This window comes from Xiphophorus maculatus, chromosome 1, assembly GCF_002775205.1.
Source record: "Xiphophorus maculatus strain JP 163 A chromosome 1, X_maculatus-5.0-male, whole genome shotgun sequence".
NCBI classification, from domain to species: Eukaryota; Metazoa; Chordata; class Actinopteri; order Cyprinodontiformes; family Poeciliidae; genus Xiphophorus; species Xiphophorus maculatus.
Window position 1 is genome coordinate 27,258,166 of NC_036443.1, and position 27,540 is coordinate 27,285,705.

General features: G+C 38.6%; 1 protein-coding gene across 1 annotated transcript in view; it reads left to right on the forward strand.

The window, feature by feature from the left end:
- Positions 1-27,540, forward strand: part of acap3 (ArfGAP with coiled-coil, ankyrin repeat and PH domains 3) — a 62,890-nt gene that overhangs the window by 19,819 nt on the left and 15,531 nt on the right. The window contains exons 2-10 of the mRNA XM_005798926.3: positions 7,993-8,050; positions 11,406-11,525; positions 12,105-12,158; positions 23,413-23,471; positions 23,836-24,019; positions 24,661-24,705; positions 24,782-24,877; positions 25,392-25,466; positions 27,510-27,521. Coding sequence (XP_005798983.1) covers positions 7,993-8,050; positions 11,406-11,525; positions 12,105-12,158; positions 23,413-23,471; positions 23,836-24,019; positions 24,661-24,705; positions 24,782-24,877; positions 25,392-25,466; positions 27,510-27,521 — 703 coding nt within the window. The remainder of the gene's footprint in view (positions 1-7,992; positions 8,051-11,405; positions 11,526-12,104; positions 12,159-23,412; positions 23,472-23,835; positions 24,020-24,660; positions 24,706-24,781; positions 24,878-25,391; positions 25,467-27,509; positions 27,522-27,540) is intronic.

A 27,540-nucleotide genomic window follows, 5' to 3' on the forward strand; every position in this document is an offset into this window, starting at 1 on the left:
GAAACTTGGTTATTGGAACAGCAAGAAGTGTTTAACACTCATGTACATAATCACAAAATTAAAAAAAGACACACCTGAATATGAAGTATATCGTCATTGTATATTGTCATGAATAGAAATGCATCCATGACTGTTTTTTCTGACAGTGGAGGCTCCTTGTAGAAAATCCTGTGGTGGTCTCTGTATTTAACCCACTGGAAGAGTGTGTGGGCTTGTAGAAACGAAACTTGCCAGTCAGCTGTTCGGCCACACACACAGCAAACTGGCAGAGCAGACGTCCATTGGCGGGCTTTTTATCTAATCCAGGGATCTGCAAGCTTTCCATTTTTTCACTTAGTTCAGCTAAACAGCTAAAACAGGTTTAGAAGCCACAAATATTACCTGACATTTTGAAAAAAAATCCATCTTATAATTTTTGATAAATATCTTTTACAGGAAATCTCTTATCTTTAAAGAACAACAATTGTACTCCTATTTTTAGGGGGGGAAATGGTTAAACAAAAAAATCAAGATTTTTTTTTAAATGGCTGGTATGTTTATATTTGCACATAGTTTACAGGCTTACAACAAGAAAAATAGATCTAAATAAAAAAAGATTGAATGATTTCCTACTTTGTTTTTTTCTCTCACTTTTTTATTTTTAAAAAAGCGAGTTTATAAATTACAAATGACAGAGAATACTTGTAAAGTCTAAATGAATAGTAGCTATAAAACACGTTTCTCAAACGAGAAAGTAGACTTTGGGCGTGCTGACGTCAATCTGCACTATGATGAATGGGTTAGTGACAAACTAAATCTTCAAAAACATAACATTTAATAAATTTAAAAAAAAATTATTTATTGCCCATCCATAATTAGCAATGTCATTCTGTTGTGGGGACAAAATGCAATTGTTTAATAAAAAAAATTAAGATAAGTATAACCTGCCTTTGTATATATCTATTTTTAAAACTTCAACTGTTTATAATTTGTAGTCAAAGTTTTTACGAGCCATTGTGGAAGGTCCCAAGAGGTGCAGGTTGCAGATCCCTGGTCTAACATCTTCTCCTCTAGAAAAGCTTATCTGAATAAAGTTATTTTGTTTTACATGGACTTAGACATGTGTGGTAACACAGTAATGCTTTTCTGCAATTTTCCAAACAAAGAATGCATATTTTTGTCTTCAAGATGAATATTTATCATTTCGCAAAGCTATTAATAATGCAGATGTTACTTCATGTTGGACTTAGTCGGAACCAGAAATATGAGATTCCCATTCCCAGACAGAAATCCAAAGCAGTTTTATTATGAAGGGCATGTTTGAGCTTTCGAGCTGAAATAAAAGCTCAGGAACAATAGTAAGAGGGTGTCGAGGAAATTTAAAACCCATCCATCTTAAACGTATTATGATTGGGTTAGTTCAAAGTAGAGTGCAGGGTGAGTGCACAGTATTACAAGGTGAGGTAATGTGACGCCAACTGCTTGAGTGCATAGATTTCTTTTAAGGTCATTAGTTTAAGGCTAGCAATATTTTTTGGTAATAATAATGTGGTAGTAATGTGTAAGATTCAAGAAAACCAGGGGGAATTGCAATGGCAGCATGAAGTAAAATACACCTACTGCTTGATTTGCCAAGAAGTTACTGATGGAATAACTTTCACAAATGACCTGAAGGAAAAATATTAAGTGCAAAGTTAGTCCTCTATGTAGTCCTGTTTAATCTCTGTCTGTCTAGTGCTCTACACGGAGAAAACGAGCATGAAGAGGGTCAGAAGGCATTAGCAAACAGCAGACTAAGAATAACTCAAGCCTCAAGGTGAATATTGAGTTCTTCCACCCACCTGCTCCAGTGAGCCATCCAGCTCTCTATTCCACCCTCATTTAAGGTACAAAAACATCAGATATCCCTCTCAACATTCTCCAGCCCCTCATGGACCCCAAAGTGTTTATATTTGGTCCCTCAGGGAGGTTGTTGGTCCTCCCTGGGGTCTAACTCCTATAGATAAGAGTGCCACCTATATGCCAAGCTTTATTATACCCTAATGGCTGAAAAGCCAAATTCATCCCCTTATTTTAACGGGTCATAGTTAGGGATGCACTAGTCCATTTGTTTCACTTCCGATACCGATATCTGAGATTTAGTATCAGCCGATAACGATCCGATACAGAAAAACAGTTCTAAATTGAATTAAATTTTAATTTTTTTCAAACACAGACATGAATGTAATAAATTACAAATTTATTTCATAACTCTGCACCAATACCACACACTTAAATATACCAATAGCTTCACAAACTTGGTCAAACATGTAAAACCCGTAACTGGGCCGTTCAAATTGCTGTGAAAGAGTTGGATATGGTCTGGTGTCGCATACAGGCAAAAAACGCATTTGCTTGCTGATTGAATGTAGCCCAACAGAAATACATCATCTGCAAAAAAAGTAAGACAGTTTATTCAGTTTATTCACTCACACAATTTAATACATTCTATGATGAGCTTACAACATACTGTTTTACCAGATAATACAGATCACAGATTAACAGATCATAACTCGTGTTGACAGACTCGTGAAGTTCCAAAGCAGACGCTTGAGATTCTGTCGATGAACACCACAAACAGGACCTGGCACCAGGATTGGCACTGGTGGAGTCCAACCCACATTGGGAACAAACTTGACTTGAATTCAAAAAACAAATCATGTTTTGATTGCACAAGGACTGCCAAAACATCCCCTGCACCACATACTCACTCGGCAACCCATGTTAACCTCCGCTTACCAGTAAACGGTCGTAAGACATTCCTGGATCCACAAACCGCATGTAGACAACAACAGAACTTGTTCAACCTTTTTTGTATTCATTATATTATGTTTTTCCTCCTTCCTTCTGCAGGGAAAAAGGGGGGGAAAGCAGAATGATGATGAAATTCTGGAATTGTTAAACTTTTAACCCATTACGGCTTTAACCCATTACGACCCATTAAGGCTCTATTTTCCATCCTTACTGTTATCCTGGCCTACCCTGCAGCATCTCTCATCTGTTGCTAATTTGATTTGAATGGCAGCTTACGGCTACAGAAATCTACAGAATGTTTTTGGGGTCCTAATTTTTTTTTGGAGGCACATCCTGGACCTGGTGTCTGCTTGCTGCTCAGAATCCCATCACCAAATCACCAGGCAGACAGATTTGCTAAGACATCTGCTTCACATACAGCATAAACTCATGCAAAAACGTTAGAGTTTTAGCTTCTTTTTAAAAACAGTTCTTTCTGTTTCTACTCCAATATCTGTATTTTCTGCTGGTTGCTGCAAAGAAATGCTCCTGTTGTTTACTTAAGGTATCGCAGATCAGAAGACTTGAGGACTCCAGGCTTTTCTTTGGATTCCCAGTCAGCATGTCGCCGGCCAGAAACCACCAGAGCTGCCGCTTGCTCAGCAAATCTATTTTTATTATGCTGTTCATGCACTGCCTAACTTCGCTGCTTTCACACATGCAGGCCTGTTTGGCCACTTCTGCTTTTAATGCCATCTGTTAAGTCCTAATCATCCATTAAGGACAGGGTGTGCAGGAGTAGATGTGTGAAAGACAGGAGGATGTACAGCAGTGTAACAGGCTTTAACTAGCCACCTGCCACAGGAGCCCTGTTGATCGTCTTGTCGTTGCCTGTGCAGTTTGTGTGAACGGGGTTCAGCTCGCTTGCACGGCTGGGAGATCTCCGTCCCACTTAGGAGGCGGTTGCCATAGCTACGGGCCCAGGGCAGCATGTGCATCCATTATGGGAGGCGTGTGCAGTGAGACAGAGGACACAGCCTGAGGGCAGCAGCTGTCCTGTGAGTCAGAGAGCACACATCTGCTGCACCGCTCCGGCCGAACCGAGTGTCGTCCACTGAACGCCCCGACTGCTAACAGGTGGGATCCTTGTTTGCCACTGCTGGAAAAACTAATGCTGTCCACAGTCTTGTTCTTTTTCTTTTACAGTATAAAATGATAATCTTGGAATTCAGATTGTCTTGCAAAAGAGAAAAGTATGAAGAGGATTAGAGCCACTTAAAAAAAGAGAATTTGGACTTTAATCTAAGATCTCAGATTTTTTTGTCAGAATTTTGACTACAATCTTCTGAATAAGTAAAAAAATCTGAGATTAAAGTCATAATTCTAAGAAAAAAAGTCCAAATTATTTTTTTTCCAGCTGCCCTAATCCTCTTCCGTAGAAAAGAGACTCCTATGTAGTTCAACTTCCCAAGCTACCTATTCTTTTGAACACATTAGTTGTACTTTCCAAAAAAAAAGAGCAAATTGAAAAATAAGCAAAGAAAACTTTGTGACTCCATAAATTGGCAGATGTCCATGCTTGTAGACGTCTGTCTGACAAAGGCAGAAACAACTTCTTGTGACTTTAAGAACCTTTTTCAGTGCAAATCTTGAGATGAAGTCAAAAGGTTCTCACAACCCTTTTTAAAAATATCTACTATATCTGAAAATAATATGCCTTCTGATTAAATACAGGAGTTTTTCATGCATAATTGAACTTCAACTACTGGATGATATGGCTACTGAGAGGCAATATTAAGCAGCCTCTGACAAACTGCTGATCATCTGAAAATAGTAAAGCTTCTGAAAGCCAGTGTTGACATTTGGAAAATAAAATCTGACATTTCAGAATCAGCTGGCAGCAGTTGAGAGGCATGAGGACAACGGGTCCAAAGAAAAGCCAGTGGCTGCTAAGGTTTCCATTATCACATAAAAGCAGTAGTTTCACAAAAAAAATTGCTTCAGCAGTGAAAACGGCCTTACACACTGTGACCATACCCCAAGCTGTGGTTGGTTCAAAGCTGTTCAGTGGGGATCAGTCCAGTTTATAATAACAAGCATCCACATGTGGAATAATATGGGATTGGTTATTTAAGTAATGCATATCTCCAGTCTTTTTGAGTTACGACTTTTGACATGGATTTCCTCTCTGGACGATTCCTCCTTCCTCTCTCTCGGTTCATGTAAAAGGAGATGGAGGGCGGTGGAAGCTGTGGGGGTGGACAACACGTGCCAGCCTTTGTCCCCTGAGCCGGCCTGAGCGGGCTAATCCAGCCGGAGAGGGAAGAGATGAGGTCCAAGTTATGTCTGGTGCCAGCCGTGGCCGAAATACGCCACAAATGCTCTCATCAGGAGACTGCTACATGATTCGCAGCATAACCTCAGGATCAAATGAAGTCAAGTGTGTGAAGGAGTGCAGCTGAAGGAGTTGCCAGAAATAGTCACCCTTTTCCTTCCAGATGAAGATTTAGGAAGAATTTCTGAATCAGTTAATCAGGAATTAGGTCATTAATTATTGCTCTGTTGAGCTCCATGAACATTTATGCAGGTGTCAGCAGATTCCTGCCCCGATCACAGATTTAGCCCGCGCAGCTGACCATCGCTTTAGTCTGGGCTTAAAGTTGGTGCAAAAAAATGGAAAGATAAGAATGAACGCAATGACAGGTGTATTTAGAATGGGGCTGGAACTTACAATTATTTTAGTTATTGACAATTAATCAATTAATCAGATTTTAAAATTGGTCACATTCTGCATATTTTTCATTTCAGACTCTTTTATGCAACATTGGAAATACATTAAAAGATTCAAATAAATAATTCAATTCCTTTTTAAAGAAGAAAATAAACATTGTATTGCCTAAGAGGCAGTAACAAGGCATGCTTGATCATTTGCAGCAAAAAAAAATAAAAAAATTCTTCTGTCAGTAAGTGAATATTGAGTTCTTTCTGCTTTTACTTACTATCAGTACGGAGGGCTGATATGTTGATAATTTCTTGGATTAACCCATTACTAACTGGACAGCAAAAAAAATGCTTAAGAGATTTTGTTTTTATGTATTTATATTTATATCTCCTCGTTAGTATAGTGGTGAGTATCCCCGCCTGTCAGGGAGAGGCCAGCCGCGAATAGGTGTAATACGCCGACACCATGCAAAACAGGACATGCCTGCAGACCCGAGTTCGATTCCCAGTTCCGGCAGAAGCTTATGTTACTTTACCCAATCTTTTCTATTTTTAAGTGTTTATATTCTAAAAAATAAATATTTATAATCAATAATCAATGCCAGTCATGCAAAATTATAAACCATTACTTCCACCCACTCATGGAAAAACCACATAACTCTTATGAAAAATGTATAAACAAATTTATACATTGTTTCGTTATTTATTTATTTATTTATTTGTTTCCTTTTTTTATATTGGTTTATTACCAATATATGGTTCCATTTCTGGAACTGATCTTGTTTTCGAAGACCAGTTCCAAAACAATGCATTATTTTGGAACTGATCTTAAATCTTGTATAAATGTACATTGACAGTCAATAAATTATATTCTATATGCATAGTGTAAATTGATCTCACATCATGTGTAATTTAGTAAAAAAAAAAAAAAGAAGCACATTTGTTGACATATTTATATTTACTTTGTATTAACAGAGGCAAACAACAGTTTAAATATTTACATATTCAACTTTTTACAATATAAAATCTTGCCATATTTACAGCATATTTAGATTTTTTTTATCTATATAAATATATGGAATATAGAATAATAATAGAATACCTAAACATCTCAATAGAACCATGTAATATTTATTTTTTCTTTTCAGCCACCCATCTTTGTCGCTCTGCCTCATAAAAAGGTGATTTGCAGAATTCCTTCCAAGTCATCTCCTTAGCCATACCCTGAGACTTGTACATGGACAGAACCTTTGCAGGACAATATATGTATTTCCCTGCCACACCAGGGAACCCAGAGTGGATGTGTGGGCTGTTGGGACCTTGTTTGAGGTCCATGTGGCAGAACCTGCAAACCCGGCCAGTTGGCTGAGGTTCTGTTCTTTTTCTTTTCTTTTCAGCCCTCTCATCCACCCGCTTCTTGGTTTCCAGGAGTTCCTTTTGGAAAAAAGTGGTGGGGAAGGAGGAGGGGGGCGTGTCACTCCCGGACATGAGATTGGACAGCGCCACCACGGCATAGTGGTCAAAAATATATTGCGTCCGTAGTGGTTTAGGACTACCATTGGAAATGAATGGGAAACGGTTTAGGGCCGTTTAGCTAAACAATTCTCAGCTGCGCGCGGGAGACCGGGGTTCAATTCCCCGACGGGGAGTGAAGTTTGTTTCAGGTCCCTCTTGAAAACGAGATCTAGATCTCAACGGGGTTTACCTGATTAAATAAAGGAATATTTTTTTTGTTTTTACAGAATTTGAACCGGGTGCCACTTGAGAAGTTCTGAACATCTTCACAGATTAAAGCTTTCACTTAATTACTGCTCTTAGTGTGTTTTCTTCAGCAAAATGTCTTTTTTTGAATCTGTATGGTCCTGTTAGCAATTACCGGTAATCGATTACTAAATTAGTTGATGATTATTTAAATAATTGATTATCTGACTAATCACGATAAATCTGATTAATCATTTCAGAGGTTATTCTGAATATTGTAAAAGTGAATCCATATGGTTTCTCTGCACGTCAGCTGCTAGTTCCCCCACTCTGACGTCAGCAGTGTTTTGTAAGGGCTGCATCATGGAGCAGCATGTGTTCATAAATCACATCTTTCTCTCTCTCAGGGGCTGGGGTGGGTTCTCCAGATGCGGTTGGGCGTGGATTCGGTGGTGGCGGTGGTTTCAGCAGTGTGTAGGTGGTTTGTGTCATGAAACCGCCGTAGACATGTTTCACCTCGCTGTCCCGAGACCACGTCTGTCACTGTGTTTTGACAGATCCTCGCTGCTCCCCAAACGGCGTCTCGCCCCAACTCTCTCAGCGGGTGCAGCTCAAACACGTCTGGCTGCTGCTCCACAAAAAGCCGATCTGTCACTGGCAGATTTATGGAGTGTCGCAGAACTCTGTGAGAATGTGGGAAAACACTAAACTGACTGGAAAACGGCTGTTTTACTTTGAGATGAATGACCTTCGTGGAGTTGTGCGGTAAAACATTGCTTTTCAGGCACTGAGTGATTCACGTCTCTGTTTCCTTTTCAGGGCAAATATTGATGAAGTGGAGACAGAAGTTGTGGAGATCGAAGCAAAACTAGATAAGGTAAAAAAAAAAAAACACTGTCATTACTGCTAAATCACTTCATTAAGCAAAAAAAAAAAAAAGGAAATGTGAGATGTGCTTTTGTTTTCAACATTTGTTACATTTTCAGATGCTGCAGTTCACTTTCACAATGCAGTATATCAAGCAAACCAAACCCTTTGAAAAACTTGTTCCTTCTACCCCTCACCTGTGGTGATGCTGCACCAAGAACCACTGAAGGAAACGACACAAAAGTTCCTGAAAAGTACACTGAGCGCAACTTCTTTTTTTAAAATTAGTAAGCAAAAAATGGAGTAGCATCATAATTTAATGGTTGTAGGATTTCTCTTTTGGTTTTGGTAAAAAAGCCATTTCTCCCGCTATCACTAGACTCTCATGTTTGTTTTGGTTGTATTTACCCAGAATGCCCTGTGCTATGGTCCACTGACTGTTTTGGAGTGGCAGAATTCATCTCAACCAAACCGAGACTGCTGCTTTTAGGCAGTCCAGAGATCACCTTTTCAGTCCACATCAGAGTTTGATTACACATTCACACCTCCCCAAACGGACTGGATTTCCAGGAAAACAAATTAGAGTTCAATTAAAGCTGTCTAAACAGGGCTGGTGTGAATGCACCCTTGGAGAACATTAGTGAACACACGTCTTGGCACATACATCAGCCGCAAGCCACAAGGGAAGTTATGATGAACTTACTAGCATGACGTCTGTGTTAACATAACTTGTGTTGTGGCTTTTGTTGTTTTGTTGTGGCTTCTATTACTATTTGTTCTTGGGACTTTTTGTTGTTGTTTTTGTTTGTCTTATTTCATTTCCCTTTGGGATTAATAAATCTCTATTAATTGAATTGTTGCAGTCTGCAAAGGCAGCTTTTACATTTTGTTGACCCGTCAGGATCCACATAAAAACACTTTTATACAGGAGAAAAAAGTTACAAACAGTTGAAGCAGCAGCCTCAAATCTGCTGTTTACAACGTTAGGTGATCAGGGCTGCTGCATCAATCAGATTAAAATAATTCTCTTTCAGTCTTGGCTTCATTTGCTGTATAAGAAAGATCATCCAAATTCTGTACACATGATTGATTTCACATGCTCTGAAGGTTACATGTAGCCCTCTGTCCCTTTTTATGGAAAGGGAAGAATTCCTGCAACATATAGACTTTGTGTTTTGTTGGATTTTTTTTACAATGTTGCATTGATCAGAAGTAAAGCAGCATGGTAGTAATCAAGAATACCAAAAAGGGAGATAAAGGTAGAAGGAGAAAAAAGCCATTTTTTTCATGCTACAGCATGTTGCAGCATACATCAGATACAGTGATCCTGTTAGACTCAGAACTTCCATCCAAGAAGTACCTAATCCCTTACGCCTAACAGTAATCAGTTTCGCCGCTGGCTGCCTTGTTTCTGCTTAATTGACATCAAATGTCACTCTGTCCTTTTAAACAGTTCAGTGAGAGGTCATCAAATTGTGTCTTGGCTTTCAGAGCCTCCAGTTGCCCTTTAATGAGGAAGCCAGATGCTTTTCCTGTAATGCTTGTGTCAGGAGTCCATCTGGTCCTGTCCTGACCCTGACCTTGACTTTGAATCACAGTATGTCGGATGGAGACTGGATTAGTCAGGCTGGCCTTTTAATGCCATCAATACTGGAAACCTCTGTGATTTTTTATCTTCTAATCTTCCATCCATCATTTCCAGTCTTCAAACCCAGGAACATCTTTACATGTAAAATAACTTAAACCTCTGGGGATATATTGTAGAAGGAAAACAGGTTCATGTGTTTGCTACTACTTGGCTGGACAATTTTCATTTTTTGCTATTAGGATCTCCCAAATTCGTAGCTCTGTAAAAATCCTTCAGCTGATCCCAAATGCTGCAGCAATATTAAAATTAAAAGGAGAGATCATCCATCCATCATCTATGCCTGCTTATCCATTCGGGGTCGCAGGTCAGCTGCTGCGGTCTCTTGCGGTCATCAGGCGAAAGGCTTGTTATACCCTGGAGAGATCAGCAGTTCATCAGAGGGCAGAATTCATATTTCTTCATTTTTAGCTTCTATTCATTAGCTATCATGATAATTTTTACATGTGAAGCTCTGAATGACCCAGTTCTATCCTGTTTTATATCCTATTTATACATACAACAGAGCACTGCTATTGGACTGTATGAGTGAATTATATTGGATTGAACTGGATCTCAGCGGGATTTTATATAATTGGATGTGAATTGAAGATTTTTTTTCTAAAAGTAGAATTTGAAGCTGATCTTTTATTCATTTGGCTCCTTTCCTGTGGAACCATCTGCTAGTTTCTTTACATAAAGTCTGCTCCCTGTTTTCTTTTGAGACCATACACTGTAAAACATTTGGAAAGTGGTTTAACTTGAAAATGAAGGTTCACATTCTGCCTTGAGAATGCAAGTAAAGTCAATAACAACATCATTTTGGATTTAAGAAAGTTGATTTAACAGCCAGAGACAAGTTTCTAAACATTGTTTTTTAGATTCTAATTTCTGTGAGACATTTAGACTTTTTAGTGTAGTTTAAACCAAATATTCTTTTCACAAAATGCAAGAAAACTGCAGTCACCAAGTTGAACAAGCACACATTTCTGTATTATTTTCATTCACATTTTCAAGTTAAAATAGCTACTTATTTTAAGTTAGAAGAACTTAAATTGAGCAAAATATCTGACCTGGATTGGGAGAAATGACTTGTGGGCTTTTAACAATGACAAAAGAGAAATGCTATAACTAGCAAAATCTGACGCCACTCTATTTTTGTTTACAATTTGTGAAAAGGGAAGTTGCGTTCATTGTCTTCTTCAGCGGTTTTTGTGTAATTTCCTTCAGTGGTTCCTGGTGCAGCGCCACCACAGCTGAAGAAGGGAACTGGTTTTTCAAAGGGTTTGGCTCATTTGAAAGGGAACCACACCAGCTGAAAATGTAACAAATGTTACAACCTTGTTCCTCAGTTGAACCAAGTCTGCTGGACAATGAGGTGACGGTAAAAAACTTCCTTAGCTTCTTCTGTAGAAAGTACTCCAGGTCGACTGTTTCTGCGTGTATATGTTTCTACCTTCTGCCCTTTCCACACCCAGCTGGTTGCAGTACAGGGACGGAATGATCTGAAGCTGATTTTGGAATATATTTGGGCAAAACCAGTTTCATTTGGACTTAAATAGATTTGAATTCAGCCTCTTCTTGTTGTAGGATTCCCCCTTATGATGACATTTACTTGCAAAGTATTCCAGACTCAAACAACAAAAACTGAATCATCAAAAATACAACTTTGTTTGGACTCCATGAATTATTCATTTGTCGTTTGATTGAACCATCTGGGTGACTTTTCCTCCCCCTCCAGCTGGTGAAGCTATGCAGCGGGATGATCGAGGCTGGGAAGGCGTACATCAGTGCCAACAAACTGTTTGTCAACGGCATCCGGGATCTGTCTCAGCAGTGCAAAAAGGATGAGATGATCTCGGTGAGGTTCTGACAAGTTCACTTCCATTCCACCTGCAACATACAAAACTGTGTCTTTTATTTAGTACTTGATCTTTAAAGTGTTGTCAGGGAAAGAGAAATCCCCTAATGTTTTGGGTGTTGGCCTTGTAGCTCTGTATTTATGTGAACAAATGTTATTACTAACAGATTAGTCAGTGAGAATCAGATCAGGCCTGGAAAATGTGGCTGGACTTTCAGATTGTTTTAATGGTTGAAGACAAAAGCTCTAAGAAAAGTCTCCATGGCTTCTGCCTTGTGATTAATTGTTATTTTCCTATTAAATTCTTGTTCTTGTTTTCACTTTCCATAATAAAGTAAGGAATGATTCAGGAAAAGACGTGAATCAGCTTCAGTAATAGCTATTTCCAGTAGGTTGTTAAAAAACACTTCTGTTACATTCCTCCGCTGTGACGTCCAGATCACTTTCCTACAGCTGGAAGTCAAATAAATAATGTTTTTTTGTGACAGCTTTTATTTGCGTATTTATTTCTCAAAAGGTTAATAATGGTAGAAGAAAAATTTTTGTGTGCAATTTGTATTTTTATTTTATTTTTTTCAGGAGTGCCTGGAAAAGTGCGGGGAAAGCCTGCAAGAGATCATAAACTACCACATGGTAAGTTTATAATGGACTGCTGATACAGTACAGCAACACAATGCGAGTACTATCTGGTGCTCACAGCAAGCATGTTTTCCAATTAGTGCAATGTGATGGCCACATTTTAACTAACTCCACTCACTATCAGTATCATATTCCACACAACAAACATTTAATTTTTTCATAAAAACATACCAGTTTAATAAGAGCAAATAAGTATGTTACTTTATAAATTAATAAAAACAAATGTAATCAATGAAAGATTGTGATGGACTCTCATCTGCTTTTCCAAATAATAAAAAAATAGTCAAACCATAATTTTTATGTTGAATATTATTATTGTGTAATTTGTTCCCGTTTTGGCTTTTCATACATCTACAGTAGTTCTCACTCTGTACTGCTGTAAATTACTGGTAACTAAAACATTTTTACAATGCTGATTTTAAAAAAAACAACAATCTGGTCTTGAAACTCATGTGCATCAATATCCCAGTCACTTGTGCATTGTTTTGGCATGGAGTGCTTTATGTAGAATCTTTCAGTAATTTTTTTTGTTTGCATTCCTTAAAATGTAGTATGCCATATCACAAGATGTTCATCCAATATAAATAACAGTGTCGGGAGGACACAATTTCTGATTTACTGTTATGTGTTGATTTGCAAATCATCAAGTTATTTACTTTAACTGTAGAGGAGGCTGTTGTGAGTGATCCAAAGTGGACGTCACGCTGTGAACTTTACACAGCTTGGCAGATAAGGAGGATTTGTGTAATATTTCTAAGCAAAAGCAATTTGGTGACAGATAGGCTTTGCATCTTATATTTGTGGTTATTCAGTAAAATATTATGTAGACTATAGTGTCAGTAAGTTCATGTTTTTTGGTGTCTGGGAAATGAGCCATTTCAAAAACCTTCCAAATGTAATGCAACAAATCTGCAAGCATTGCCCTTCTAGTAGCAACCCCAGCAAAGCGCAGCCTGTTACCTAGCAACCCATGCTGAGAGCCAGGACATTTGGTGAGCTGGTTTCACTGCTGCAAGCGCTTTACAACGGCTGCTGGAAAAGACAACTGTTTTGTTATAGATTTACCATCCAAAAACTTGCTACATTCTTGCTAGTTATGCAGGAATCTCTACTTATACTTTTCAAAGATGTACAGTTGTATAATTGTGCACATGTTTGCAGCCATTTTTATGTGTGAGCGTAAATGTTGAGTTGGGAGGCGTGGCCAGCAGCAGCTTATTTGGATTTAAAGTGACATGAGGCCCTAAAACAGCTCGTTCTGAAAGAAGTTCAAAATAGACAGAACTGAGCAGACTAAAATCTCATAATGTAAGAACGATTTTGTGCAAAAAATGAATTGAAGATGTTTTGTATTGCCCATAAACCTATCCTACTCTGTTTATTTTTAACAGTGAGATTTTACAGAATCAACCATGATTTATGGCAGACAAAATTGAACTCTTTTAAAAGATGTAACTGAGCAGCTTTTTTTGTCGTGCATTTAGCTTCCTGCTCTCTGCTGAAGTCTCATGACCAGTTTGAAAATAGCAGCATGAAGGAACAACAAATTTGAGTTTGTGCACGCAAACAAGAAAATTGACTTCAGTTCGACATTACTCTCCATAAAGACATTTTAAATATTAACTTAGAGGAAGTGAATTTGAAAAGATGTTAATTTTTTTCTAGAAGCTTCTTACTGTGCTGTCAGTGCAACCTGGTAGTGTTTAGGTATAATGTAGTTACTGCTAAAATAAATTAATAAATAAAAAATAAGAACACACACACACTAAAGATTGTGATTTCAGACTGACCAATCACTGACAAAGGCTGTGTCAAATTCTGGTCAACTCATTTTTTAGTGTTTGGTTGCAGAAAATTTACTTTTTATAGGTTTTTACATTATTTACTTGTTTTTAAAGATATTTTAATATTTTTATGTTTAAACATTGTTCTAGTTTTTGCATCAGCTGGTATAGCTGCTTTAATCTGATAGTTTAAGTTAACCAAGGAAAGCATCGTTAAAAATTTAGCTTTTGAGCTACGTTAAAGCTGTATATTTTTCAATTCTGTTTTAATTTTAACTTTGCTTCAGTGTTTGTTCGAAAGAAATGCTAAGTGTGGAGTCTTCTTATTTCTGGCTTTTGTGTTTTATTTTTACACAAAACAGAGCATGTGCTTCACTGCTGTGTTGTTCCCCCTCCTCACTTTTAAGGCTCCTGACCTCCTTCACCTCTGTGGGTCTTTGTGGTCCTTCGAAGTCCTCCTTGCTTGTGTGTACAGTCTCTGACATTCCTCTCTGAAGCTGCAACGATTGGGAGTCCAAATCAGCTACTCCTTTCTTTCCTTTTGCTCCCAATCTATTGATGTGGAGAGAGGCCAGACTTTTGAACAGCAATTGGAGCTTTAATTGTTCAGGTCATGTTGGGAGGCATAGATTAGATTTAGCTGCTGAATAATAGTAACTTTGCACAACTTTGACATTTTGCAGACTGCATTACAAAAACTGCATGCATGGATGTTGTAGGGACCCCATGAGCTCCTCTGTGGGTTCAAGTTTCTGCTTTAAAAGACCTACGGGGCTTTGGAAAGTATTTTAAAGACTTCAGCTTCATTTCAAATTTTCCTTGGCTGCTGCATGACAGTAAAGTCAGTCATAAAATGTTCCTGAATGAGACTGCAGATTGTTATAACCTTGTACACTAGACTTTGGACACTATCCCTAGTTCAGAATTGTGGATTTATTAGTTTTTTTGGGGGGTTCAAGTCTCACCAATTCAATGTTTTTTATTGTCATGAAATGTAATGTAACTGTAATGAATATAATTCTGGAAACAAGTTGTTGCCACTTATAGATTTCCCCCATTTTCACTTTTTTTATTACTCTTAAATGTTTAAATTCTCCAAACTTTAAAAAAAGATACAAAAAGCTAAATTTCAAACTATGATTATATTTATTAAGAAACAAAAAACTATTCAAACCAAGCAGTTTGCACGGTTTCAATCTCTGCTGCAAATGAGGAAATTGGAGCAACTTGCCAAGAAAAAGTCTTACAGACAAGCTCCTGTAAAAACACAAACTGGTGTGAACGTTTAGGCGGAGAAGAGATTTTTTAGGGGAGGAGGGTGGAAAATGCATGGTCAGCAGTGAGTGGATGTTACAGTGGAGAATGGTTTGACAGAGGTACTGTTTCTCTGCGACACTGGTGATATTTCTTCTTTTTAAACACGGTGACCACAAGAACTTTTGCGTCTGAACCAGTAAAAATATTCATCAAACTGGTGCAAAAGTCTTTCTAGCATGCCAAAAATATAAATGGTGATGTCGAATTTGCATGCACAGCCCTCAAAATGTAATATTTTTACAAAAATTACATCCCAGGAGTTCTTCTCTCAATAATATTGCATTAACAATTGAGGTTTGGCACAATATGAGGCTCTACAAAACCATCCTGGTACCCTTGAAATAAATCTTAACTTAAGAGAAAGAAGGGATGAGTTGGGCTTGGGCCACATGGGTGGTCTTATTATTGAGCTAATTGAACAACAATTATTATTTTCAAATCATTTGTGTGAGCTTTGTAACCACAAACAAGAGTTTTATGCCACTGCTGTGATGACCACTACATAAAATGTGCTTTTATATACCAGTTCTTAACCTATTTTTTTTCCAGAACCTTTTTATCCACCAAAGTTGTTTCGTTTTCCAAAACCAGGCTTTTTACATAGATTAAGTACTCAGACTGTGAGCAGTGAAGGAGTGTTGCATTGAACTAGGAACACAGATTTCCACCAACCACTACAGCGGAGTCCAGAATACCATTCAAATCTGTAAGATCCAGTCAAAACAGCCAAAGTGCAGTTATGGTTTGAAAGCCACAAAGTTCAATACCAAAGCTGTGTGGAAAATAACTAGATTGAATTATAATTGAACTGCACTGAGACAACTCCTGACTATTTATGGGAGAGAGAAGAGGACAGCGGAGCTCAGATAAGGAAAATAAACTCGCTATAAAAAGATATAATTTAGGAAACTTACGTTGTGGTTAAGCACTGAAGCTGAATTAAAATCACTTGTAGCTCAGAAGAGAGCCAAGATGTGGCTTTTAGGAAAATAAGCCACACACGCAGACACAAATGATGACTTTGAAGAACTAAAGCAAAAATCCACCACAGAAAATTAAATAATTTGTTAAACACTGACAAAATCACTGTCTCGTTTCACATTTCAACCAAAAGTCATACAAATGACACCATATACCATTTTCTGTTAGTCAGGTATTGTTCTGTTGTTGTGGCTGATACATGAACAGCAGCACTTCCTAACATTTCCTGACAATAGCATGATCTCTACATCCTTGTCATATTCTGAACTGATAAAACATTTATACTGCTCATTTATCTTGGTCAAGGGAAGCCATTATTCTTTTCTGTTTACTTCTTAACTTGTGTTCCCTATGATACACTGTCCCTCCTTTTAATTAACTTTTTCACGCATTCTGCTGATTTTGTATTTGTTTTCTCGTCTTTTTTTCCCCTTCAAAACCAACACACTAACGGTTCAACAAGTCAATACAATTATATTCTTCACACAATCACACTGAAAAGAGTGAGATAAGTGGTGAGATAAGGCCCTTAAGAAGAACTTTTTTATTTAACCTGCATTACTTCCTTAACTAAGAACAATGCATTAAATCAGGGGTCTCAAACTCCAGTCCTCCAGTCGCTGTCCTGCAGTTTTTAAATGTGCCACAGGTACTAAACGCTGGAATGAGATGGTTTAATTACCATTTCATTTAACGGTAATGAAATGGTACCGATCAGTGAAAATGGTAATGTGTAGATCAGTTCTACACAAGGTAGAAGAACTGGAGAACTGATCTACACCTTGTGTAGATCAGTTCTCCAGCGTCTTGCTAATGACCTAATTATTTTATTCAGGTGTAGTGCAGCAGAGGCACAACTAAAAGTTGCAGGACAGCGGCCCTTGAGGACTGGAGTTTGAGACCCCTGCTTTAAATGAACAGTAAAAAACAACAACAAAAAAAAACATTTAAAACAGAGGTGACTTTTTTTCACAGAAGGAAAATGGGCTTGTTGTGGTGGTAAAGGGGCAAACGAGTAACAGTTGAGCCTAATGCTAATCAGCACTACTAATGTTTGTGCTAATGTTAATGACCTGAGAGACCTGAGAGAAAAAGATAGTAAAAGCTAATATTAGACAATAATAGAGCGCAGTTGCTGGTCCACCCCGTCGCAACCCTTAAATACATAAGTAAATTAGTATAAATACCCAGGAGTCTGCCATCACATGAAGCAGTAACCATGGCAACGTCCCTGTTTGTAGCAGTATGAGTATTTATAATAACAACAATTCTATATTTCACATAAAATGTGCTTTCAGAGCACAAAACAAAAATGATGCATTTTAAAGAAAAACAAATCCAAATTAAAAATAAATAAAGAGATCGTGCAAATGCCTGTTAGAACAGTATCGCGTCCAGCAGGATTTAAAGAATGACAGCGTGTCAGAGAGTCCTTTGAGTGGGATTGTGGACGTTTATTCTAAATAGTAGAATCATGTGCATAAGTTGTACATTTACTGAATAGAGATGCTTTCTGTCCATAAAGGCACATTCACAAAGCGGGCGGCTCGACTAAAGGATGGCTGCAGCTGGACCCGTACCGGTACCGCACGGCTTCTTCTTTAAGTTTTGCTTGGAGCTCCAGGATGATCAGTCCAGGCCATCTAAACGCGAATAAACCATCATCAACATTTCCCAGCAGATCAATATGATCTCTGATCAGTCGCTCCCTCTGAATCCTTCCATTGGCGATGTTCTCCGTCAGAGCCGAAGCGCTGTGACACAATTACAATGTGCAGCTACTTATGTACATGTGATTGTATACACACCTTGATCACCTTAAAATAATCAAACTTGTTTGGATTTAATCTGTTGATCCAACCCTGTTTTCTTTTTTTAGTGAGAAGGAAATGACTCGATAGATGCATTTCATGCACTTCGATGCACGGACCAATGCGTTACATTTGTCACGCATTGTTGCCTCCACCACCACCACTCACCGCAACTCATGACAAATCCACCCATATGGCCCAATGTGTCCCCATATGTATTGCAGGAACCCCACAAACACAGAGGGTTGACCACCCCTCTTGAAAAGTCAATAAAATGCTCCCCCTATCAAAAATCCACCCATATGGCCAAATGTGTCTGTGAAAGAGGTGTATGGAGCCTTGTGCCAGAACCCCATTAAGATGCTGTCTACATCGTTTTAAACTGTGTGATTGTGAGCGTGAGTTTGAATAAAAATAGCAATAGGTATTTTGTTCCATTTAACACAGTAGGAGTGTAACAGGTAAACCTTCTATGGATTCAAACTCGACTAAAAACCCACCTGTTTAGGATTGTATGTGAAACGTAATCAATTACAAATTTATTGATGGAACCTGACTTAATGTCGAGTTTTGATTGTTGATTCTTTGTTGCGTTGTGTTTCTGTGTTTGATATGATGAAAAGCACTTTGAAATGCCTTGCTGCTGAAATGTGCTATACAAGTAAAATTTGATTGATTGATTGATATGTCCTGCAGGACCCCCTCACCCCACCCATTTAACACAACGGAGTTGGGTTACAAGTTTGACACCGCATGCTGTGTTAGGTTTTGAGCTAACATGTCATTTTAACGCAAGCTAGGATTGAATTCAGCAGAAATCCAACAGATCCAACAAGCATTTCTAAATAAGTCATGTATGGGTTAAAAAGAATGATTCATCTTCTGTATAAGCTTTCACTACAGGGTGAAAAACATCTAGAGGCCATTTAAAGTGGAGAATTCACTAGTTCCTGTAGTTTTACTAGTTATTGTGATCAAGTGGAGAAAATGCAAAGTTCATGTCAGCTGATACAACTGTTTTCTGACTTTATTAAATTCAGGTAAAGTTAGGAATGTAGCAATAAAGGGGGGAGAACCATCCATAAAAAGATAATCATCATTTCTTTCTGTGAAGTGCTTTAAAGTTTTTCTTGAGGCTATCTGGTGTCTTGTTGTATTGAACAAGTAGAAGTGTCTTTTGATTTCCTAGTACTCCGTAAGTTTATTATATGAGGGCTTTGAAACTTTAATGTTAAAAAAATGCTTCTTTTTTTTGTTTTCACCGCTTCCCACCTCGTATGAATTGTAGATGTTTGGTCTCCATCCGTCTGTCAGTGACTCTGTCAGGCCGACAGATCTTCTGTTTTGTCTGGTTTGGTGTGTGCGGCTTGGCCTGGGATCAGCTGGCGTCCTCCACCGTTGGCTCAGCTGGGCTTTCAGCCTCTCGTTTTTCCCTCTTCTTCCCCTCAAATCTATCAGAGCTGACAGTCTTAGTGGACAATAATATAATTCATCAAAGGTTTTCTTTGTTTCTCTGATGTAAAGTAGAACAGGGAGGGTGCATGCGAGTGCAGCAGGACGAGGGGATTCCCTCGAGATGAATCAGCGATGTGGAGGAACATTTTTGCCCTCTTCTTCATGCTCGTTTTTCAGTCAGAAAGCGCAGCATCCGTATTTAACTGTGTTGCACTCCAGCCGCGCCTCAATGAATAAGAAATGATGATGGTTATATTTGCCATTGGAGAAGGATTTCCCTCTTTGTGCACGCTCTGCTGCCCTTTTGCAGCACACTCTCAAGAATATTAAATGGCAGTGTGCGCATGGGAGCTCTCAGTGCCAGCCATGCTTGTCGCACCCACGCTTAAATGGCTCTAAAACCCTGGGAAGACAAACAAAAAGCGCATCTGGTTGAGCATAAACGTGCAAAGACATCAGCACTGATCTATGAGAAGTGCTAAAGAGTCTTGGCCCATGCTTGCCTCAATTTCCTGGTGGCTTTTGCCAGTCCAGCACTACGCTCCAGGACAAACATTCTCTGTTGGTGTGTTGGTAGAGAGAAAGCCAAGTCTAGCTCCTTCCTCCTCCAGAGATTTTTTCGTTCGCATGGACAGAAGAGACGGTGTGACCTGAGCAACAGTCAAGGTTCCTACACAGTTAATGACTTGATTTACAGCCACATTGTCTATATGATAAATAACTGAATTTTATTAAATATGTTTTTCAGTACTGATTTTTAGATAAAAGAGGCACGTAGTAGTTTTATTGTCAGGACTACCTAACACAAGAGTCAAAACTAAGACCTCCAGTGGGTCAAGAGATTTTCAAGACCTAAAGTATAACACATGATTCAAGATTAAAGTGGCTGCAAAGGTTCAAACACCCATTTAATTAAAATATACAGCTTCTCACCTTTGGTATGTTGGGACACAACCAAGAAAATCCTTCCTTCCCTCCATCCATCTTTGTTCACAATTTAAGCAGGTTCCATGTTTAAAGTTGCAGTATGTAACTTTTATAAACAATATGTTATTTTAACATATTGTGACGCTAGTATGAGAGCTAATCTGTGAACAAATTAGGATTCTAAACCTCCACCAAGTGCTACTATTGCTGTCTGAACAATTGCAACACTCTGGGTCAGAAACAACTAATAAGAGCCAGGAGAAAGCTTAGCGCTGTCAGTCATGCTCGTGTATGCACTGTTGAATGTCCTGATAGTGGGAAAACAACTTAGCATTACAGGAAAACTATTTGCACAGTGTTGATGGTGGGCCTGCTAATTAGCCTGAGCATTCACTGCAGGGTTTGATGTGGAAAGCTAGCTGTAGCCTAGCAGAGAGCAAGGGGGAGGGTTTGAGCAGCGCGTACACAATCTGGTTGGTTGTTTCTGATCTAGTGGTGTTTTTTTGCAGATGGTAGTAGAACCACAGGGAGAAGGCAGAGCAGCTAAATTTTTTCACAGATTATTTGCCTCTTGTCACAACATAGTCACAGTTTTAACAAATGTTACTTTAAAAAACATTGTTTATAAAAGTTACATACTGCAGCTTTAAAGCCTAAGCTCTATAATTGTCAGAGATCTCTGGAAATATACTGCTCAAAAAAATAAAGGTAACACTTTAAGTGTTAAACACCTGTTTAAGTGTTCCCTTTATTTTTTTGAGCAGTGTATCTTGTAACTTTTTTTTCATTAATTTTAGCTTACTTTGAGTTTGATTAATTATAGATTTATGTTTGACTCTTTCACATGCATTAGTAATGAGGGAGACTGACTCTAATATTCAAATAAAGACTTCCATATGAGCCGCCATCACTTATTCTTGAAAAGCATGGATGTGCAAAGAAAATCCTCATCATTCATTCTTGAATTTCCTTTTAAAAACAATCTTATCTTTTGCTAACAATGTAATTGTTGATAAGACATATATCATAACTGGGCTTTTCAATCTATAAAGTCCATCATGGCTCCACAGTACTTTTCCTTGATCTGAGGACTTTTCTACTCATGTCCCATATTTTTCTTGTATTTTTCTTTTAAACCATTATCTGAGAGCAAAGATATGATTATCTTATTTGTTGACAAAACAGTTTGATGGATAAAAAAAACATTTCTCTAAACTTGCCAGAGTTTAACATAACTTGACAGGCAGGGTGTCTGCCCATCCTTAAAAAGTCTTAAATTCGTGTATCTAAAATTAAGGCCTTAAAATTTCCTAAATTAATTTTTAAAAGTAAGTCGGCCTTAAATAATCACAAGTCTTAAATGTTGTCTTACCATGAGTATTGTATGTTTTTTTTGTTGTTGTTTGTGTTTGCTTCATCTTGACCTAAGATAGTGGAGACTATTGGTAACTAGATTCTAATATATCTTTGCTAGCTAGCTATCTAGATTTTTGTGTCCATCATAAGCCATTTCAAATTTACCGACAATTGGCTGGACGACAGTCATACATTTCTGTGGAGACCCAGATATAAAAGTCCATTCATAATGGTCTTCAAAAGTCTTAAGTTTGAGCTGGTGAAACCTAGAGAAATCCTGTAAAGCACAGGCGTCAAACTCCAGTCCTGAAGGGCCACTACCCTGCAACTTTTAGATGTGCCTCTGCTGCACCACCTGAATAGAATAATTAGGTCATTAGCAAGGCTCTGGAGAACTGATCTACACAAGAAAGAGATAATTAAGCCATTTCATTCCAGTGTTTTGTACCTGTGGCACATTTAAAAACTGCAGGACACCAGCCCTTGAGGACTGAAGTTTGACACCCCTGCTGTAAAGGCAACCTGTTTTCTCTCCATTCTGTGAAACTTTGGTGACAGTTGCCACAAGCAGTCTAAGAATGCAACAAGCTGCAAATTTAGCATAGCCAAGAAGTCTTTTAACACACAAACACCATAGACTGTGGAATGCTGGGTTAGCCGACAGCTCTTAGTGTGTGGTTAACATAGTGCCACCATCTACCTCAGACTCACCACCTCCGTGCTCAAACTAACCTGATGCTGTGCTGTGCTGTTCATTACTGCTGTGCTGCTTGTTTTGCTTTCAGTCACCATGCATTGGGTGGCTTGCATCAGCACCTCCAAGCCATATTTCTTTTTAAAGAGTCTGTTAAACCTCATTTTCCGTAAGAGGCCCATTCTAGTGCTAAGGAATGTAGTTGGAATCTACAATCTCAGTGCTGAATACTTATTTTAATCCAGTTGTTTTACAGGGCAGTACAAGCCAAAATCATCACAAAAATGACACCCTTGGTGGTTTCTGGGAATCTACTAAAACTCACCACTTCCATATTATATATAGAGTTTAAATCTGTCCTGTAGATTGAGGCTGGAGCAGTATGGCGTGCTCATGTTTGGGCTGGATCTTCTGTTCTGCATTGGATGTGACTGCTGAGCGACATTGAACCAAAAGCCTCTCCTCCTCCCCTCCCTCTCTGCCCGAATGACCTATTTAACAGCAGCAGCAGACGATGCGTTAAAGGGGTGCAGGAGACGTTGAAGGGGGCCTGAACTTAAATCCGAAAGCAGCCTGTTATTGTATTAGAGTAGATATGTTTAAATTAGAGAAGCATTCCCCCATTCACTGGTTTCTTCAGGCAGTCTTGATCAATTATGAATCACTTGTATGCATCATGTCAAACCAAACACAAATTATGTTCTTTGGCGCCCCCTATTGGAGAAAACATACAGAAGTGGTCTCCCTTCTAAGTGACTAAATTCGAAATACTTTTGTGCTTTGCTCTTCAGATAGATTTAAGATAAACTAATTTAACAATCCTTTAGTTTTGTTTGATGCAAATTGTAATCAGTCTATTTTTTTCCTCCACAATTCTTTAACAAGTGATTAAAACTTATTGTGTTTTTTTTTTCTTCTTTCAGATACTGTTTGATCAAGCCCAGCATTCTGTGAAGCAGCAGCTGCACAACTTTGTGAAAGAGTGAGAAAATCAGCAAACATTTTAAAACCTAGCCTAATTTTTCTTTCACTTCACATTAATGCACTACTATTGGTTGTTTTAAAATATAAAATCGCAATAAAATGTGTCAAAATTTGTATTTTTAGCTTGATAAAATATAAAGAAGTTTAAGGATATAAATACTTTTTCAAGGCACATGTCTTTTTTACTCTGCAACTGATTTTATTGTGCTCAAAATACTAATCTGGGAACAACTTATGCATCAGAAACATCTGAAATGATCAGCAATGACTTAATATACCCAGAATTTAGAATTTTAGGATAAAGTTTAGTCTGAAGGAATTGTCTGGTTTTATCTATATTTTTTTGTGTCTACTTTTGACAGGGATGTTCGGAAATTCAAGGAGACCAAGAAGCACTTCGACCGGGTGCGGGAGGATATGGAAATAGCGCAGGTAAAGAACGCTCAGGCGCCCAGGAACAAGCCACATGAGGTTGAAGAAGCCACCAGCGCGCTCAGCATCACCCGAAAGTGCTTCCGACACCTTGCTCTGGACTACGTCCTGCAGGTTAGAAAAATGAGCAGTGCAGATCCTCAGACACTTGGATGAAAATTGACCAGTTACATCAACAAAAAATATGGTTTAGTCTGTTTGAAACCAACAACAACTGTACTTCCCTTCAGTTGTTTGTTTCATTTTATTTTAACCCCAGAAATGACAGCCGGCGGGGCATAATGGAGACAGATTCAGAGTGGTCCCACGGGTTGTTCTGCTCATGTTTTTCTGCTTCAGTTTGTCTCCTGGCATCCTTCTCATGCAGCTCTTAGACATCTGACCCTTTTGAACCCCTCATTTAATGTGTCTCTATGCAGAGAAGGTCAAAGCTGCAGGGCATTTCACTGAACATCTAAGTGACAGATTAAATGTAGCACAAAATATATTTTAGGTTTGCATCGGTACGACATGCAGTGCAAAGCTTTTAACTCTGGAAATCCCCCTGGGGCTGTGTTCGCCACCGCAGTGTGAAGGGAAAAAAGTCAATGTGGACATGTGCAAGAGGGCACGTTGAGGATTGTCTTTGTCAAAGTTAACTCCAGTCAGGCTTTATGGTGTTCCTGCACTTTTTGAAAAGGGAAACAAAGGGCTTCCGCTAGAGGGAGTCATCTCAGTAGCTGGATTTCACTAATGTATTTTGTTTTACTCTGCAGATTAACGTCCTTCAGGCAAAGAAGAAGTTTGAGATCTTAGATGCGGTACGTCAGAAGAAATTTGCAGACACACATTTGAGATTTGAGACTTCAACAAGACCTCTAATGTTTTCCCATGCAGATGCTGTCCTTCATGAACGCCCAGTTCTCGTTGTTCCAGCAGGGCTATAACCTCCTTGATGAGCTAGACCCGTACATGAAGAAACTTGCTGCTGAGGTGAGCAAAGTTAATGCGAGTCCCAACCCTCTGCCTTCACAGATGCTAACAGGGGGCATAATGTTATGTTCTCCAAACATAACATTTATAGCATTTAAAGTTAGATTTAGGTTTCTTCACTGCAAATAATTTTGTTCAAGAGCTTTTGATGTTTGTTTCTGTGCTCTTTGGTTTAGTCATAGCTTTATCTGGGGAATCAACCATGGAGCCCGTATTTCTTAAAGTGTCCCCATTTGTAAATCTTGTACAACTGGATTAAAAGCTGTATCAAGATTCAGCTTCACCACTTTTTTCTTGGTTCAGTTGGCCAGCTGAATTTATTAGGCTTAAATTAAACATGATTTCTTATTTTCCACTTCTTCATTAGAGTTTGAAGAACTTTTAATTGGATTTACTAATTCCTTTTTTTTTACATCAATACCTGTGTATATAAACTTTTAAGGACAACTGTTTAAGCAGCATAAATATAGGATGTACTTTGTGTTCACATTTGCCATTTTGAACTGACTTTCAGCTCGATCAGCTGGTCATTGATTCTGCCATGGAAAAGAGGGAAATGGAACATAAACATGCAACTATTCAGCAAAGGGTGAGTTCCTGTTTCATCCTGTTTTCCTCTTGAATATTTGAATAAGTCTGTGTTGAAAATAATAAATTGTCTTTAGTTAATTGTCCTTATCAACTGCCTACAGAATTTCATGCTATGCTGATGATGGTAGCCTGTTTGTACCCAGTATTTTAATCTTTGCATGTCTTCTGTATGTTGTGATGTTTCTGCCACAGGTTTGTATCTTTAAATAGGTGGACAGGTTGCTGCTGAGCTCCTCCTTTTGAGTTTCAGTTGTGACTTGTTCCTTAGCATCTGTTGTGACCGGGAAGGGATTAGACCTGTGCAGCTGGGAGGTGTTTAATTAATCTGCCAAACAAAGTACGCCACATTGATTTAAGCTTCAAATCAGGTGGAACTAAGTGTTTTACGATGTTTTAATCCTACTGTTGTCGTCTGTAGATGGTTGGCAACTGTCAGCACATATGTGTGCCGATCCATAAGCCAGAGCTTAAAAGCAATTTTAGTCTTGTAAGCTACAGACTGCAAAGTTTATTTGTATTTTGATAAAGGTGACCCTATAATAGCACTGACAAACCCAGATTGGATTGAATTAGAAATGACATTAACTTGGTGGTAATTACAAATTGTTTAAATTTTTCATGGACCATTTCTGCTATTTGGGTATGATTTAGGAAGATAATTAGTTTTCAGTGCTGGTGTTGCTGTGGATGTTTTTTTTTTTTTTTGATAGTGCCAATTAATAGCCACCAGAATAATAGGGACACAGAGTTACATCTTGCCAATTGGTGCACCATTTATGATGTTGTCGGGTCTCAGGAAGACATTGTCAGACATCAGACTAAGCAGCTTTCAATATCAAACTGAAGACCTACTACAGACTTTGAACTCCATCAGTCCAAACCCCATCAGACCAAACTCCATCAAGCCAAACCATCTTAAACCAAACCCATTAAGTCTGACCCTCGCAAGTCCAAATCCCACTCGTCTGAACCTCATAAATCCAAACCTTTCAGTCCATCCCCAACAGACCAAACTTCTTCAGACCAAACCACCTCAAACCGAACCCCAACAATCCAAACCTCATCAATCCAAACCTTACAAGTCTAAGCCTCATCAGTTCAACCTGCCTCAGACCAAACATCAGACCTGAGAAGGTACTATATTGTGTCTAATGCTGACCAGACTCCTTTGGGCCAAATATCCTCAGGTAAAAGGCCATCAAAACAAACACCAAACCCAAGGAAATGTCTCCTATAGCAAAGCCATGAAAGTTGAAAGCAGTTCCAATGTTTTATGTTGTATGTTATAATATAAAGTGTAAAATATCGATGCCATTGCGTTGAAAATACTGGACTTGACCTTCCACTACGATGCCCTTATTGGTTGAGGTTTAATGACATTCATGTTGACACTATTTTAGCTACAACACTTATTTTGCATTATAGCAGAGACCAATGTATTGAATAAGATATTGAATAAGGATGTAAATACCGGTAGTTTATTTAGTAATACCAAAACCAGGTGGTTTCAGAAAAGTTTCTAGCACAACTTAATTGAATCCACAAAGGAGGTCCTCATTGTCTGGCATCTCCATCTTAAATAATGTGCAAAGTGTTATTTTCAGCAGGCCGATGTGTGTTGGATGTACACCCAGGATCAGTGGCCATCTGGCAGACAGCTCTGCTATGTTCCCCCTCCAGGCGTTGTAGTCTCTGATATGGACAGACCCAGTGGGAAGGGTTGGGGTTCAGATGTTTAGCCAGTTATTGATGCATTTCTGTCTGAGCTGTTAGGCACCTCACCAGCACCCTTCAAATGGAGACATGTGGACATGTGAAATAGGTAAACTTTGAATGAAGATGTTATTGAGTCTGATGGGTGATGTTTTCTGCTGCTGAAGCGTGATTGAGGCTCGGTAATGAGGATAATAAGCAGTGTGCTGAACCTGAAAGATTATCCCATTATCCCAGTTTAAACCATTCTTCTGCTTCTGGACTCTAATTCTCTGTTATCTTTTCTGTCTCTTCCATCTCCCTAATGGCACCATGTTCATCACCTCAGACCCTCATGCAGGTGAGTAGGCCTCCTTTTG